This window comes from Platichthys flesus, chromosome 23 (genome assembly GCF_949316205.1).
Source record: "Platichthys flesus chromosome 23, fPlaFle2.1, whole genome shotgun sequence".
NCBI classification, from domain to species: Eukaryota; Metazoa; Chordata; class Actinopteri; order Pleuronectiformes; family Pleuronectidae; genus Platichthys; species Platichthys flesus.
In genome coordinates this window covers 16,290,046-16,308,030 of record NC_084967.1, presented here as the reverse complement: position 1 = coordinate 16,308,030, position 17,985 = coordinate 16,290,046, and the positions used below count along the sequence as shown (strand labels likewise).

Below are 17,985 nucleotides of genomic sequence, written 5' to 3'. Positions count from 1 at the left end.
AATTAGTGAATTCATGTTATCTTCAGATTGCTTGGAGATAAATGGTGAACAGGTTTTTTACAGTAACTTCTACCAGAATCTCAACTTGACTTAATCAGGACTTTAATTACTTTTTATTTCCTCCATTAGAACCTGGGAGAGTTTTTTTGTCCCCCAGTTAAAAACCAGTTATTTCCTCGGAGGAAACTGTGAACAAGCTGCAAAACTTTGGCATGAAAATAATCACAACAACAAAACAACAACAGGATCCATCAAAACCAAAGACACAAACACAAACAGAAGAATCTAACCAGGACAAGTTTGTTGTGTTGCAGCCGGTGCCGACGCTTTGATCAAATCAAAACCAAAATATATTTCAAATTTCACAGAAGCTGCAGAGCTCAGCGAGGTGCGACGGGGAGAAGAAGTGGAACGTCACCGCGGGGGGAGGTGGGGGGGGTTTCATCAACTCATGTGTTTGTAGAATATTGATAATAGACGGCAGCTGCAGACACACACCAACCGGTCGTTTCCCGTTTGCTCTGGATTGTACACACAAAACGCATCGGGAGATTAACTCTGATGAAATGTAAGAAGTCAAATCTGTGAGGAGCGAGCAGTCGAGCAGGGGGGGGGGGGGGTTTGGAGTAGAGGTGAAGGAATACAGAACGAGAACATCAGAGAAGGTGTAACTGTGAATCCAACGTGTTTCTGCAGCTGCTGGGATGAACACAGGTGTTTGGGTTGTTGCGGTTTTCAGATTTGTTTTTTTGAGCCACAAACAGAAGGAATCTAAATCCCTGGAGGGAGACGAGCTCCTCACAGCTCGGCCTCGACTGCACGCTACACACAAACAGAGCAGCTGAGCAGGAGGAGATAGATCCGGTCTGAGAGTCAGAGGAAGAACAGACGCTTCCATATCTCTCGGCTCCGGTGGAAAGAAAAACAAAAAACAAGAATGAAACCCGGAGATTCAGGATCAGATAAAAACAACGAGCAGAAATATGAAAGCATCCATCTCTTTGCAGGAGGGGAAGAAAAACAGAAAGTTATTAATCAGCTGCTGAACTGATCAATAACTTCATCACAGGCTCAGGGACACCGAGCGTTTTAGTCTCTTTCAGCTCTTTGTTTCGTCATGTTCGCTCGTTGTGTTACTTTGTGTTTGTGTAAATAAAGATGGACGACACATGTCCTCTTCCTCCCTGGAGCTGAAAGACCTCAGACGTGTGGGTGATGTCTTCAGACTCTTGGCAAAGACCCAAAATAACAAGTTAATCCTCTTACTGCTTAGAGAAGTCACTTTTTAGAGCACGTTTCATGGACTGTCGCAGTTTCCCCATTACATTTCATTGTACACGAATCTACTGGACAGATTAGAGAACTTTTTAATCTTTTACACGTTAATAAACAAAGAGCCGAGGTTGAAAAATACAAGAATTCCTATTTCAGGATTTTCTCAAGTCACTGATTCATAGTTTGGGCTGAAAATGCCAGAAAATGAATCTTTAAATCCACATTTCTTGAAACAAACAAGCGGAGAAGCTGAAATCCAAGATGTGAACGAGTGGATCCGTTTGTCAGCTCTGCAGCGAGCAGCGTGTTCGACTCTCGTCTGTAAACACCTCAGTCGTGTTCCAGGACGGAAACAACAGCGGCTCAGTTATTTGTTGACGTGTTTGTTTCTGTTTGTCGTGAGCAGGAGGACGCGGCTGCAGGTCGAGCACAGCTTCGTGCAGCTGTGAATTTGAATGGGGGGGGGATATTTTTATGCCTCGCTGGTTCTTCGGGGAGCAGATTTTTTCCTGCAGCCGGCGCCAGAGAAACCGGCTGCGTGACTTCACTTTGTTCCAAACCTTTTACTGCTGCGGGGATTTGTTCTGGTGGGTTTGAAGTGTCAGCGTTGTGAGTCTCCTCTGAGTTGTGTACTCGGAGTCGGCAGGTTTCACCACAACACGTTTAATCTATTTTAACAGATTCCAGCTCCGGAGCCCAGATTCTTTATATTGAAAAAACAATAATTCAAATGTAACTTCTGATGAAATGGAGGCGGGGGAGGGGAAAGCAGATGTTTGTGTTGTGTGTGTGTTACTGTTACACATGTGTTCAGACGCACCCGGTAGGTGAAGATGACCTTGGACGTCCCGGTCCTCCCCCCCTCCACCTCGATCTGCACCGCTCCCTCGGTGGTCGGGACAAACGGGAGGTCGGACGGGGGGGCTCGCTTCGCCGGGCCGATCTCACACACCACGCTGCGGGGGGGGGGGACATTCAAACATAACAATGGCTTCCAGGTTCAGCTGCGACTGATGTTTTACTTCTTGAATAATTGATGAATCACAATAAATGGGGAGAAATGAACATCGCAGGTTTCTTCAAATGTCAAAAAATCCAAAGAGATTCAGATCACAGTGAGGAGATCTTCATCTGCACGTTATCGCTGTTACCTGGTGGAGACGGAGTAGCGCTCCTCCTGGTGGACACAGTCCACTCCGGCCACCGTGATCTTCCTGATGTCCTCCTTCTTTATCCCCATGTTGGAGCCCTTGATGGTGACGGAGATGCGTCCGTTGAGAGGCCCGAAGCGAGGGATGATCTGAGGAGGAGAAGAGTCAGGGGATCAAACTTTCTGAGTTCTCTTTCCTGGCTTGTTCATTTTCCAGTTTCCATGATGCGTCTTTCATCCCAAGGTCTCGATCTACATTAGATATATCATTATTATGAAATCAGATGTGTCTGAGTTTATTTAACAGTTTATTTAAAGTTGAAACTGAGAATCTTCTTGTTCCTGTGATGCGACGTCAGAAAAACAATATTCACAGAAACATGAGACAAAGTGAGTGAAAACAAACTGGAAAACAAGAGGCGGCCGACTGAGACATCCTCTGTTTGGATTCCAGAAATGTAATCTGCTCTAAAGGAAGATGAATGAAATGAAAGAGGAAAGATTGGACGTGTGATGGACAAGTGAAGGAGTCTGATTTCACGTCCTCCAATCAGATGCAGGGATTCTATTCTTCCTTTATCACTGATTTATGTTTCAAATAAACACAGACGAGGTTTCATGAAGCAGCCGCAGGTGAGTCACAGTGAATATGTTCACAACACGTTCTACACATTTCAAATCCTTCCACCTCAGGAAAACACTTCAAATCTTCACTTCCAGCTGCAGTTCACCGTCTGTACTGCGGCTAAAGGTCACAGACGTATTTCAACAGCATCACAAACACCCCCCCTGTTTTCATGGTGATAGTGTAGCACAGTGTGTTTGACTCACATCAGTGATCTCGGGGTCGGGACACTGCGCCGACTGCGGTGACGGGCACAGCTCCCGGTAAACACAGGAGTGAGAGGAGGAGCACCACACACACTGGAACCTGGGCTCGGCGTGTTTACACAAACTGCAGTCTGCTCTGCCCACTGAGCAGTTATACAGCACCACTGGAGGAGGAGGAGGAGGAGGAGGAGGAGGAGGAGGAGGAGAGGTCAATAAGCATAATTCAGTAGTTTTACGACTGCTCTTCATCTTGATTTGTTACTATGTGTGTGTGTGTTTGTTTGTTTGTGTGTGTAGTGACACACTTACCTGTCAACAAGCTGTCAATCTTCCTCTCAGTGTCTCTTTCTTTGATGTGGAAGGAGATGTTCACCTCCTGCTGCTTGTCGTAGGAAAACTACACACACACACATAGACAAACAAACGCACACAAACACACAAACAGATTTGCATTAACCCACAAATACATTTCTACCTATTTAGAGCTCAACAATAAATTACCTTGAATCTACCTCACACACAAACACACACAAATAAATGAATTACTTGAAATGAATTAAACAAATATAAGACGACACAGAATGAAATTAAAATAATTAGAAGCTTTAAACCTTGAGTCACAATTGAATCACTAACGATTCACTAATTGTCATCAATGAGACAGTCGCTGACTCACACTTCAGCTTCTAAACATAAACATCTATTCTTTTTATAGACGACTTCTAATGATCAGTTATAAAGTAAACTTCATGGATCTAATCTAATTCTGAATGTGACCTCAGAGAGAAACACTCTGCTCAGCTGACCTCACTTTAAAAGACGGTAACTTATATTCTGAGAAATAAAGTTGATTATCCAACGGTGGCAGAGCTACAACCAATCAGAGCACAGAGACGTGTGACATGGTGACAGAGAAACAATATATTATTTATGTTGATTCATAGTTTTTCCTTCATACTGACCTCATAACCTCTGAAGTTGAACTTTGACCCCTGGGGAGTGACCTCCTCGTCCCTGTGCTTCATCAGCTCAGTGCCGATGACCAACTTGCGACCCTGGAGACGGACAGAAGGTCAGAAGGTCAAAAGGTCAGACGCACTGAAACAGACTGAGCAGTTTGTGATTGGCTGCTGTGACCTTGACCCCCCCCTCACCTGGTAGATTTTCAGGTTTCTTCCCTGGAAGTCGATCGGGATCCCGAACCCGACGGGAATCAGCAGCGGCTCCGGGGACTCGAACTGAGGACAACTGGCCGACTGTGCCACAGACACACAGACACACAAACACACAAACACAAGGCTGAGACACAATCATCTTTTCTATGTAATTAGGTTTTGCATTAGTTTTGGGTGCTCACGGATGTGTGATGTCTTTATTTATTTTATAATTAAGTCTTTGAAACATCCTCAAAAAACTTTAAACTTCAACCTAAAGAACATTGATTGATTGTAAATATTCTAAATTATCTATGAGTCTAAATTAAAGCAGCAAATCTCAAACACACAGACACACACTGACCTGTTGTGGTTTGATGATGTGATCGCCATCAGCTGCTGCGTCGCTGTCAGTGCAGCTGTGATCCTGAGCGTTCCACTGACACCCCCATACACTGGTTACACACGCTATGCACCTGAAACAACACAATGCACCAGTGTGTGACACAAGTGTGTGATACCAGTGTGTGATCTGTAGATCTTTGTGTTTGTGTGTTTTCTATCTTACGGTGTGTTTTGGTTCTTCCTGATTGTCGCAGCACAGTTGTAGAAGTTATACTTTCCAGACGTCACCTGGATTTTGTTGTTAACCAGAACTTTAACTGGGACGGACACGTAGTCTAAACACACACACACACACACAGACAGACACACACGCAGGACAGAGGGAGAGACAGTAAAAAGAAATATTATAAATGTGTTTATTAGTGATAACAATATTGTTTAACACGAGTTGTTCCCTGAGTTTAGTCTGACAGGTTGTTTCCTCTCACGCCACTTTGCTTAGCTTAGCATAACGAATGGGAACAGGGGGAAACAGCTAGCCTAGCTTTGTCCATTTACACGCATTTCCTACATTTCACCAAGAAACACGTTATAAATATATAAATATATAAACTAACAGTGAAAGTTGTATTTATTCTAAATTATCTGAATTCTTGATGCCTTTTTGAGTAAAAGTAGAAAAGAGCCTTAATGATAATGGTAAAATATAATTGTATAAAACCTCTAACAACACGGCTCAGGATGATTTGAATATGACATAAAATGCACGATGAGAAAAAACAAGGTCGTATAAAATGGACGAAAATAAACAGGAGTTTAAAAGAGCTAAATAAAAAACAGGAAAACTAACATTAATAAAACATTAAACAGGAGAATGTGAAAATCAGAGTGCAGCTAAAGCAGATTTCACATTGAGTGGATCAGTTTTATGGCCTTTAACCATTCAGGCTTAACAAAATAAAAGCATTTAAAATCATATCTGTCACACAAATTATAGAAATGAGTGAATCCTGTGAACTTCCTGATGTGAGCACCTACCCTGCTGCTCCGGAGTGGGGGGGATCTCGCCGGGGTTGGGCAGCGAACACGTGACCTGCACCGGACTGAAGCTCATCACGGCAGAGGTGAAGAACGAGCCGAAACAACATCTCAGGCTGTCGTTCTGACTCAGCCGGGGGAGGGAGGGGATGCTGATGAGCACCTGGAGGGGGGGGGGGGGGGGCAAGGAGGGGGGGAGTTAAAGAGTTAGAAAGAAAGAGATGCAGAGAATATTATCTTTCCATATTACAATTTAACATTTATTTTCCTACTCACATCTTTAAATCTAGAATATTATTATTTTAGATAATTATCAGTTATTAATCCTGAAGTTCAGCACTCGAGCCTCTTCACTGACTTCAAAGGACACGACACAGATTAATGCAGAAATATTTTACATTTACAGGAAATTCCACCGGGGAAACAGGGTCTGGAATATTCTACATTTTAGTTTTGGTCAATTACTTAAATACTTGACAAGGTACTTCGTCATATAGACGCAAATATTCAGTGAATTCATCTTTGCAGCTTTATTCACGAGGAAACAGTAAGCAGCACAAGTGTAGAAACTGAGGTGTACGTGATAAAGTATCTGGAGGAGAACAGTGTGTGTGTCTGTGTCTGTGTGTAGAGTAAGTAAGAATCCGAGCACAGCTGGTTGACCTTGATAAATTGTGCTCAAATGCAGGCCTGTGTGTGTGTGTGTGTGTGTGTGTGTGCATGTGTGTGTGGCTCAGTAATAATTACTATTCATCTGTGCAGTTCAAACAGCAGCTTCTCATTAGTCCTCTCCAACCTCCTTCGCTTTAATTTCACTGCTGGAGTTTTAATTTGTAACTTTCTGAACTTTTTTTTTTATCTCTGAGGCCGGAGACGAACCCACTGACTCACTTTGTCTCTTTCTGAAGAAGGTGAAGCTGCGTGAGACAGAAGTTTTCCGACTGTCTAATCAGATTAAAACCACAAACTGTGCCCAGTGGCCCCAAACCCCCTGATTAGGATGCAGCAGATTCACGTGTGTGGTTAACCCCGGAGCCTTTTGTTCTGAGGAGGCTGCGTTCGCCTTCTCCGACACCGAATCATCTCAGAGGAAACAGAGTCCACATTCAAAACCTGAGCTGTGAAACAAACTGTGACACATGACGAACTGACACGAGCAGAGCTGAGAGGAGATTCAAGCTCAGTCACTGAGGTGAAAACCCCAGAGAGCAGCCGATGTCCACAGTGTCCACACGGCTGACTCAGTCGCTCTGGATACCTTCTGGTACTTCAGAGTGAGTCCATGTGAGGATAGAGCAGAAACTCAGGAGAGGAGTCTTAAACCACGCAGATGAGGAGATTCCAGAGCTTCTGGTGCTAAAGGCCGGTGGGGGTGTGAACAACAGTGTTATTGCTGAAGACAACTGAAAGAGGCTGTCGTGAAGTTTCTCCTGAGATTCAGTGAAACTCTGCGTCATCATCAGTTTCTCACTGTGACACAACAATGAGCTGAATCAGCCTGTGAACGTCTTAAAGGACCTGTCAGCACAAACTGTTTCTACTCTGCATAACACACTGCACATGATGAAACTGTAAATCATAGTGAAGCTTCTCTCTGACGCCCCCTGGGGGAACCCCGGAGGGCCACAGAGCAGAGGCTGAGAAGCTGCTGACCACAGACGCTGCCGCTCTGATCACAGAGGAGCAGCTCGTACCTGCTGCGTCTTCCTGCAGCTGAGGTTGGGGGGGTCGAAGGCCTCGATCTGAACGCACTTCTGATTGGGCGACCACAGCCAGGTGTTCTTCTCCGTGGACCTGCTGCACTCCTGCTTCCTGGTGCACCTGCCAGACGAGGAGGAGGGAATACAGTCAGACTAACTGGGATGGGGACAGAACTGACATCAAAGTTCCATTTCAACCTTTTAACTTTTTGCTGTTTGTTCACTAAATAGAAAATCAGGTCAAGTCTGATCCATTGAAGTTGAGTTTCAGTCCCACACTTCAGGATTTATTCTTCCCAGTTCACTTTCATCTCATGTGTGACGCTCCCAGTGAAACCCAGAGCGACTCACCTTCCCTCCAGGACACACCAGCCACAGTACGGATCCTTCATGGAGACGCAGGACTGACAGTCTGTCTTCAGGTGACAGGCCTGGACCGGCACCTTGGTGATCTGCATGCACACACACACACACACACACACACACACACACACACACACACACACACACACACACACACACACACACACACACACACACACACACACACACACACACACACACACACACACACACACACACACACACACACACACACACACACACACACACACACACACACACACACACACACACACGTCAGGCTTTTATTATGGAGGAGCTGTTACCTTGAACAACATGCAGGACACACACAAACACACAACATGCATCTCTGCAAAGGTGATTTGTAAACATATGCCTATCTGATATCAATACATGTGATATTGTGATGAAGTGGCCAATCCCCGAACCCTCCAAACAGCCGTGGACATAATCCTCCCCCCCGACAGGAAGAGTCTGGTCTAATAAATCTAAATGAGCAGATGGACCCGACTCCAAACTTGACTTGATGAAAGTGAATTGCCCTCTTGAAGTGCATCGTAATTAATTCATTTCTCGATCAATAACGTCAATTCCAGGCGTCGCGGCGGCTGAGGAGCGATGGCGAGCGAGGGATGAAAGGACAACGCAAAGAGAGACAGACGACGAGAGGGGGGGGGGGGGGGGGTCGGGGGGCAGAGAGAGGGAGAGGATAAATCAAGGAGCGACTCCTGTGGGGTAATGTAGACGGATGAGCTGGCGTTCATCGCACCAACGAATAAATGATCAAATGAGACAGACCCAATAAATTACAGACTCGTTAAATCCCCGACCGGATGCACGGTGGGAGAAAGGAGAAGTAAGCACACGACCGAGCGTCTGACCTTCTTCTCCAGAAATAAAAAAGAGAAAAGAATAATCAATCCAAGAATTGACCTTTTTCTCCGTGGTGATGTACAGGTGCTGGAGGCCGGAATCGAACAGCAGGTTCTTGTTGACCTTGTCTCCGGTGACGTCGCCCGGCGCTCGCCCGTACACCTCGGGTTGATCGGACAGATGCACCTTCAGCACCTGCACACACACAGACACACACAGACACACACAGACACACACAGACACACACAGATACACACACACATTGTGTAAATTCAGACCGCCGGCTTCTCTCCTCTAGAATTCTGCTTTTTCAGGACGAAACCCGGCGACTCAGAGGAAAGAAGAAACAGCTTCCTCTGTAAATAGACTTCTAAGTTTTATCATCTTGTTCTGTCTTCGTTTGTTCGTCAACAACTTAATAAGTTCATGGAAAAGTGTTTTAGTCTAAACGAACGAAGATAAAAGTTCAGAGACATTTTCAAATGTGATTAATAAACTGTCCAAGTGGAATTTATCTCTTATTAGAAACCTCCCTGTCCATATCAGGATATATATGTATTCATATTTCCAGTAGGAGTCAGCTGGCGGGTGGTTACCTCTCCGGTGGCGGTGCCCAGGAACGCCACCGTGTGCTCCATCTCCACAGCCACGGCCACGGCGGTCATGTGACCCTTCCTCACCAGCGAGGTGTTGGAGGTCAGGGCGAAGTCGGCCTTGCTGGCCAGCGGCGACGGCAGGAACTCCTCTCCACAGTTGTACTTGGCTCCCAGGTCGTTCTGAGGGAGCAGAGGAGAAATGAAAAAACCTCTCCACTGTAGGAACGTGAATATCAATGTGAATTCTCTCCTCACGTCATTTTTGCTGTTGCACAGATTCTCCGACGAGGAGTAGGGAGAGAAGACGGCGGGTTTGTCGTCGATGAGGCCGTTGTTGTTGTAACAGGCGCTGATGATCTTCACCAGCTGCGTGTTGATGGAGCGCAGAGGATACACACCTGCACACAGAGCAACATCTGCTCACTTTGCTTGTTTCACACAGGAAACGGATAAAAACACGATTTCTGTTAAACACACAAAAATAAAAGTCTGCAAAAATCCTCATTATCCTCGGTCCCTTTCTCTTTTTGATTAGAACAACGTGGCGCAGACATTTGCTCATTTGTGGCGACAAATTGGGACAATTATGGATTTGCATAAAGTTAAATAATTCAACATTTAAAGTTTTATAGTTTTTTTTTTTTTCAGTTGTTAAAGTCGAGCAAACTGCAGCTGAGGGTGAAACAACCCAAAGTCCTGCCGAGCCCCACGGAGCCAATTAGAGCTAACGATCGTTTCCCTCATCATCAATCTGCTGATCAATGATAAATATCACAAAACCGAACAAATCGATTGTTGCACCTTCAACATCTCACTCAGAATATTCAACTAACTATTGAATAAGCTGCACAGACTTAACCCCTCGTAGACGGATGCTGCAAATTCACCTCAAGCCCCATTCCGGTCTTAATGCCGCTGAGATGACGATTGTGCCTGATGGTGCAAATACTACACATACCGAGGAAGGTATTGGAAGCACTCTGCCGCCATCTAGTGGTCGCAGTGGAAAATACATACTAGCCCCTTGGGACCATGCAGCAAAGTTATTTTTGAGGTATTAAGCTGTATTTTAAATACTGTGATGATGGAACAGCAATGATTGTACAGAAACATATGTTGTTATTCAATTTCAATCAAAAGCTGCATCAATCTAATAATCTACATACCAGAGACTGGAAAATGTGTTAAATTAAGGTTATGCCCCACTATGCCTAATGTCGCTAATTTGCCTCATATCTTAATTTTACTGTAAATGTTATATTGAAATTAACAATCTCCACAAAATCAAAAAATAATATTTTTTTCTATAATTGGAAATTAATTCAGGCAGTAAGGGGTTAATATTAAATATTATCATTAATATTAAAAGACAAGCGAGTGAGAGAGAGAGTGAGAGAGAGAACTACAACTTCACAAAACCTTTAACTGCATCAAATGAGATCATCTTTTTAAAATATGTGTTTTGATTGGCGGCTCAGTCGTCACATGATCTTCACAGCCTGATGGGGGGTTTTCTCCATCGCTTTACTGATGCAGATGTTTAATTTCCATTTTGCTGAATCCGAGCTTTGAGTTTAGGATCAAGGATTCACTTTGAATCGTGGCTGCGTCTGTTGATTAGGATCATTTGAAATGATCAAAGCTCCAGAGGAGCCACTCAGTGTTTTCTCAGCTTGTTTCCATCGTCAGGAATTAAGCTCAAAACCTTCTACTCACATTTGTGCTGAACCAAAAGTTCTGGTGGGAAAAAAAAGATAATATTCTATAAAAATGATCCCTTTTCTTTTTCTGTTGTGACAAGCCTGTGTGAATTCTGCATTCTCATGAACACCTACACATGGCTGAGGTGGACGGGTCCTCGTCAGACGTGAAGGTGACAAACAGAACCTTGTCCGAGGCCCACACGGTTCCGTACCGGGCCGTCAGGTTCAGAGCCAACACGTCTCCTGGCGACGCTACGTAGGCAGCCTGGGACACAAGGGGGGGGGGGGGGGGGGGGGGAAACGCTGAATATTAGAAGCTCTCAGTAAAGATGTGATGTAACTGAGGCACAGTGAGAGAGAAACCTGGTAGATTGAAGCCATTGATTGTTCAAGAGCACGTTAAATCCAATTCCTCAGCTTTTCCTGGGGTCAGTGTTCTCACAAAGGTTGCAATTTAAAACTAAATCATCCAAACGGAAAATGTCCAAATGTGTTTTTCTGACTCACTGCAGCCTTTTTAATAAAAGTGCCGACTACCCAGCGTCTGACGTTACCTGAACTTTGTTGTACTTGTTGTCCCGGCTGCAGTTCAGCTGCAGCTCCGTGTACGAGTAGTAACTCTGGTCGGTCTCACACAACCTGGAGATGAACGTGAAGTTCTTGGTGTCCTGCACGCCGAGCGTCCGCGAGAACAGGAAGTACACAAAGCCGTCGTCTTTGAAGGCGAAGCGGAAGTCGTGGAGGTAGCGCAGCACGAAGGGGTTGGCCTGGACCGCCGAGGCCTCGATGATGCTGTCGAAGGTCCCCCAGTCACCGGAGTCCTTCAGGATGCGGGTGGAGATGAGCTTGGTGCTGTCGTGGCTGCCGTAGCCTTTACCGACCTGAGGAGAGATGAGGAACTCAACCACTAAGACTTCACCTGTGTGTGTGTGTGTGTGTGTGTGTGTGTGTGTGTGTGTGTGTGTGTGTGTTTCCTCCTCACCAGGAACACGGTTAAGTTTTCTGTTTTCTTGTACAAGTATGATGACATCACTCCCACCACGGACACGCCCTCCTCGGCGCTCGCCACGTACGACTTCTCTCCCTTGGTGTCGCTGAAGTAGACCAGCTGCTCCACGTTGCTCAGGTTCCTCAGCGAGCAGATGCCCCTGAAGACGCTGCCGCACACCACCAGCTGGTTCTCGGCGCCGTGCACCAGCAGCAGCTTGTTGTGGTTGTCGGTGTCCACGGCCTCGTTGCAGGATTCGCTGACGGGCGGCGTGCACTGCTTGTTGTCCCGCTTGGGGCCGGTCTCGGTACGGCGCTCCACCTCCAGGTCGGGGCTCAGCTGGTAGAGGCGGTTCACGGCGCCGACGTACAGCCGGCCCGTGGCGGGGTTGGCCACCATGTTGTTGATCAGAGTGTCGGAGAGGAACTCTGTGATCTTCCCATCGGAGGCGCTGAGGTCAATGGTCGCCAGGATGACCAGAGCAAAGTGCCACGCCCACCAGCGCTCCATCATGTCTGGAGGAGAAACAGAGGAGAGAGAGAGAGAGAGAGAGACCTTAGATAAACAGAAACAAACACAACAACAGCTGTGAGAGCTGCTCTGAGATATGAATATTAATAATCGTTTCCATTTAACTTTGCTCACTTTAGTTAAGTTTCTTTTGTGTTTATTAATTTGAATGTTTTTCTAGTTGATGAATTTTCTGTTGATCAATGAAACGTTAAATCGACTCATCATCAAAAAGTTCTGGAACAATTAGTTCTACAACGATCAATCAGTCCATCAGTGGAAAGAATAATCATCTCGCTGGTGGAACAGTGATGAAGCAGAAGAACATTGTTACTTCCTTTAATCTGAATCTTACAAAATAGGAAATATATAAACAGATATATTAAAGTATAATGGACGGAATCAAAATTTAAAAGCTTGAACTCAGCTTCTGACAAACTGTCCTGAGAACTGTTTGTCTGAGAACTCTCTGAACCTGAACCTGGAGAATGAGTTCACGTCCTGAACGAAGCAGAAAGTGAACGAGGCTCGGAGGCTTCGTCCGGCTCAGCAGCGACGCAGCAGAAAACAAGGGAGGAAACAGACGAGAGGAGCAATAACGAGGAGCTCCTCATCGAGGCATGCACTTACTCTACTGGAGGGGGAAGAGGAGGAGGAGGAGGGAGAGAGAGAGGAGGAGGAAGAGAGCGGAGGAAAAAAAACAGGAAGAGAGAGAGGAGGAGGAGGAGGAGATAGTTAGAAGAGGAGGAAGAAGAGAAAGAGGAGGAAGAGGTGGAAGAGAGAGGAGGAGGGAGAGAGGAGAGAGGAAGAAGAGAGAGGAGGAGGAAGAGAGCGGAAGAGAAAGAGTAGTAGAGAGAGAGGTGGAAGATAGAGGAGAAGGAGGAGGAAGAGAGCGGAGGAAAAATAACAGGAAGAGAGAGAGGAGGAGGAGATAGTTAGAAGAGGAGGAAGAAGAGATAGAGGAGGAAGAGGTGGAAGAGAGAGGAGGAGGGAGAGAGGAGAGAGGAAGAAGAGAGAGGAGGAGGAGGAAGACACAGAAAGAGTAGAAGAAAGAGAGAGAGGAGGAAGACATAGAACGAGTAGGAGAGAGAGGAGGAGGAGGAAGAAGAATAGAGAGGAAAGAGTAAGAAGAGAGAGAAACAGGAGGAGGAGGAGGTACAGAGGACAACGAAAGAGAAAGAGGAGGAGAAACAGAGAGGAGGAGAAGAGAGAGAGGAAGAGAAAGAGTAGGAAGAGGTGGAAGAGAGAGGAGGAGGGAGAGAGGAGAGAGGAAGAAGAGAGAGGAGGAGGAGGAGGAAGACACAGAAAGAGTAGAAGAAAGAGAGAGAGGAGGAAGACATAGAACGAGTAGGAGAAAGAGAGAGAGGAGGAGGAGGAAGAAGAATAGAGAGGAAAGAGTAAGACAGAGAAACAGGAGGAGGAGGAGGTACAGAGGACAACGAAAGAGAAAGAGGAGGAGAAACAGAGAGGAGGAGAAGAGAGAGAGGAAGAGAAAGAGTAGTAGAGAGAGGTGGAAGATAGAGGAGAAGGAGGAGGAAGAAAGAGTAGGAGAAAGAGAGAAAGAGGAGGACACTGCCTCAAAGTTACTTAGCAAGATTAATTTACCAAAGACAAAAGCAGTGTGTGTGTGTGTGTGTGTGTGTGTGTGTGTAGTAATTAGTTGTGAGACACACTGAGTGTCACCTCCCATTAGTCTCAATGTGTGTTTGATCACAGCTCCTGTGTTCTGGCTCTGATGTGTTTACCGACCTCGCAGCTCGCGGCTCGTCCTCCAGAGATTCACGTTCAAACTCTACGTTGAATTCTACGTTCGTTTCTCCCTCGCTCCTCGCTCTCAGCCGTGTGCGTGAGGAAAGTGTTCCTCCTCCTCATCCTCTCTGCTCCTGCTCGATCACTCAAAGAGCTCGGAGTCACATCGTGTTCCCTTATTTACGCTTCCTCCATCGGGCGTCTCAGCGGCCAATCACGGCTTTTACTGGAGCCATCAGATGGTTCTGATTGGTGGTCAATTACCGGGCTGCTTCCTGTGTGATTTTACTCTCCGCCAAATTGAATTCACTTCAGTTCACTTCATTGCAAAGGGATTTATTAGTGTGAGAAGACTTATCTCTGCAGCCACCTGCTCGCCTGAATTACCCAGCACACAGAAACCAGCTCCACCAGCAGCACAGGAGAAAACTGGAGAAAGTCCCAGAGGCGGAGAGACACGAACATCTGATGGATATTAACATCTGTTTATGAACTGTTTTCACTTCCTTTAATAACTGGAAACTACCTGCAAACCCTTTTCTCTTATGATTCATAAGAGTTTCCACACTAAAGAAAAAAGGTTTGTACGGTTGAAACTCTGTTTTGAAGTGTGACATCTAATAAAAAAAGCTTTTGCATGATTGAAGATGAGTTTTAAAGCCGTGCATTAAGTTTTAATAGTCTGAAAAGTCAAATCTCTGCAAATATATTTGTGTTTTCCTTCTTCAGAACTGCAGCTCTCGCTTTAGTGTTTCATGTTTGAAACCTTTGAAAACTGATCCACCTACTTTGAGTTTTTAAAAGAGCAAATCTGTATTTTTAAAGTTTAAAACGCTTTAAAAGACCTAAATCTCTGTTTGGACGACAGGTTCAAGTGCAGAGGAAAAAGTTAGTTTTCCTAAATGTTCTCATTATTGTGGATAAATGTGGATTCACCAGGAGACTGTTGGTGGATCAATGAACTCTAAAGTTCGAACTTGTGGTCGGACGTCAGCCGTTGTTTATTACGAGATGAAAACATTTGAGAATATTTTAAACGTAATAAACCCGGGGGGTTAAATCTCATGAACCAGTTTCCTGTTGAAACACCTGCTTGTTAGTGTTTTTCACTGTTTGATGAAGATGAAGCTACACAGCTCGTATCAGTCCTGTAACGTGGCTGCTTCACCTGTGTGTTAACCCTGTGTGTGTTTGTGTTTGTGTGTATGTGTGTGTGTGTCCTCCTCTCTCATTAAATTCCACATCTCTCAGATGCAATAAAAAGGGGTAAAGATGGCGGCGGTGTCTGTTCTGTACGGAGCCACATCAAAGAAGATCATCTCTGGATTTAATTCACAGGATCAATGTCAGCGCTCCGTCAGCAGCTCTCCTTCCTCTCCTCTCTGCTTTATTCTATCTCTCTTTCTCCTCTCTGCTTTATTCTCTTTCTTTTTAATATGACTGGTGTCAGCAGAAGAATAAACTGTGAGTCAAAGACATGTGTGTGTGTGTGTGTGTGTGTGTGTGTGTGTGTGTGTGTGAGCAACAGTTTGACTTTTACAACTTAAGTTTTTGAAGTGACTGTTGTTGGATCAACTATTCAAGTATCCATCCATCCATCTTCAGTAATGCACATGTATCCCTCTTGTTTTTTCCCACTCCTCTATTCTCACTCTCTCCATCTATAACTCTCCTGTTTTACCTGGAGACAGATCTAAGCTCTGGCAGATCCCGGTTCTGTCTGACAGAATTTATTCACGACAAGGTCTGCTCAAATATTTTCCTACAACCGTCTCTGAGTCTGTGTGAGTCTGTGTTGTGAGTCTGTGTGTGTGTGTGTGTGTGTGTGTGTGTGAGTCTGTGTGTGTGTGTTGAGAGAGTGTGTTACTGTGCACAGGCAACACGCAGGGTAGAGGACTGGTTACCAACAATGGAGGGATAAATGCTAATGTTGTAATGGAAAGTGAGAGTACACACACACACACACACACACACACTCACAGATCTGAGACTCATTAAAATCCTGAGTGCACACTGTGTAAAAGTCTCGAGCTCTGACCCTCTCTGCTAAAAAGTTTTGAAGGAAACTAAATCCAGGAATGTCTGCAGGAGCTGAAGCCAGGGGAATAAAGCCCGACTGACTCTCTCTCCCCATCGAACCTCTCCACAGTTTCTCTTTTGTAATTCACATTCCTCCCCCCCTCCCCCCTTCTCTCTGCATATAGAGGTGCTCTCAGACCTGCAGAGCAAAACAAACATCTCCGGATGAGGAAGAGGAGCCGTGCACGTAGAAGATGAAGACGTCAACTTGGAGGGACGAGGAGATTCCAGAGCTTTTCCAGAGCAGATCGTCCTCTGACCCGGACAACGTCCTGCTTCTTCACACGAGAAACACAAGCTCCAAAACATGTCCAGACCCATTCATCCGGACATTTTCCGGACTTCACGTCTGAAAACGTCTTTAAAGACACGCCTATTGGAGATGTTTTGAGCACTTTGTCTGAAGTTGAGGTAAAGATACAAACAGGAAGTCAATCTGCACGTCCTCATCATCCCGTTCGCTCCCTGGATCAACACGTCTCAGATTGTTTCAGTATCTTGACTCAGGACTGATTCTCATATTCAGATCTTCACTCTGATTGGATTCACGTCAGCTTCGTCTCCTCCAAACAGCAGAAAGACCTTTTTTTTTCTTATTCAACGCTGTGATATGATCTGATTCACATTCACGTCCACCACCGGGCGCCATTATCCATTCATGACACCGGCCTGGAGGAAACGCTGGAGCTGATTGGCCGGGGCCTGCAGGGGATACGAGCGCTGTGATAGGCAGAGCCCGCGGGGAAATCCAGTTCTTATTGGTGGTAATGAAGAGACCTGGAGGAGACGCGTGGCTGAGACAAAGTGAGAATAGAACTCAACCAGCGCGGAGGACAGGGGACACGAAGACGCTGCAGCTCATCGATCAGCAGCACACACGCTGTCTGCTCCAGTCCCAGCAGGATCACTCCTTCTGCCGCACAAACCAACAACACAACACGACCTCACTCCTCTCACATAAACAATCCTCATATCCATCACAATCTCGTTCTCCTCTTTTATCCATCCAACTCGGGATTTTTCATACCCAGTCAAAATGCTAATTTAGATTGACCTTTGACCCATCAGCTCCCAACGTGAATCCTATGGATAGAACAGCCGGGGGAATATTCATCCGTGCGTTGTTTGAGTTATTTTGTAGGAAAGACGCAGACGTACAGACGGAGACGGAGTGAAGTGAAGAGAAGAACAACAGGAAGTCGTTTAATAAAGATCACACAACACCAGTGACCCTGTTCTGTACGACACTCGACGTGGACACGATTACACAACGACAATACAGGAGCCTGTAATGAGTCGACCTTTGAGAAGAGGATTAGTCTTATGATAGGTCTGAGAGGTCAGCAGCTATTACAGAGACATTTACACACAGACACACACAGACACACACCAGTACCACTTGGTAACGTCTCAGCAGGGCAGTGACACGGCGAGCGAGACAAAGAGGAACTGTGACGAGTGACAGAAGCCCAGACTGTGAGTGAACACACTGAACACAGGAAACTAGATTCTTAAACAAACCAACAAACAAACAACAAACAAACAACAAGACGGGTTTATTACTAAATCAGTTTTAAGCCTCGTTTCAGGAAGAAGATGTCCACTAAGCAGCTGAGAAAATACTAAGATTT

The 17,985-nt window shown here is 45.5% G+C and overlaps 1 protein-coding gene across 5 annotated transcripts in view; it reads right to left on the bottom strand.

Annotated features, from left to right (window-relative positions):
- LOC133948636 (plexin-B2-like) overlaps positions 1–17,985 on the bottom strand; it is a 92,063-nt gene that overhangs the window by 8,863 nt on the left and 65,215 nt on the right. For all 5 annotated transcript variants that reach the window (XM_062382526.1, XM_062382521.1, XM_062382522.1 and 2 more), the window contains 17 exons: positions 12,011–12,531; positions 11,583–11,909; positions 11,161–11,293; positions 9,581–9,723; positions 9,326–9,505; positions 8,790–8,924; positions 7,845–7,945; positions 7,488–7,614; positions 5,794–5,956; positions 4,979–5,090; positions 4,775–4,886; positions 4,411–4,512; positions 4,219–4,311; positions 3,566–3,653; positions 3,257–3,420; positions 2,427–2,575; positions 2,096–2,231 (listed from right to left, as the gene is read on the bottom strand). In XM_062382526.1, the coding sequence (XP_062238510.1) occupies positions 2,096–2,231; positions 2,427–2,575; positions 3,257–3,420; positions 3,566–3,653; positions 4,219–4,311; positions 4,411–4,512; positions 4,775–4,886; positions 4,979–5,090; positions 5,794–5,956; positions 7,488–7,614; positions 7,845–7,945; positions 8,790–8,924; positions 9,326–9,505; positions 9,581–9,723; positions 11,161–11,293; positions 11,583–11,909; positions 12,011–12,529 (2,784 nt within the window). In that variant the 5' untranslated portion in view covers positions 12,530–12,531. The remainder of the gene's footprint in view (positions 1–2,095; positions 2,232–2,426; positions 2,576–3,256; positions 3,421–3,565; positions 3,654–4,218; positions 4,312–4,410; positions 4,513–4,774; positions 4,887–4,978; positions 5,091–5,793; positions 5,957–7,487; positions 7,615–7,844; positions 7,946–8,789; positions 8,925–9,325; positions 9,506–9,580; positions 9,724–11,160; positions 11,294–11,582; positions 11,910–12,010; positions 12,532–17,985) is intronic.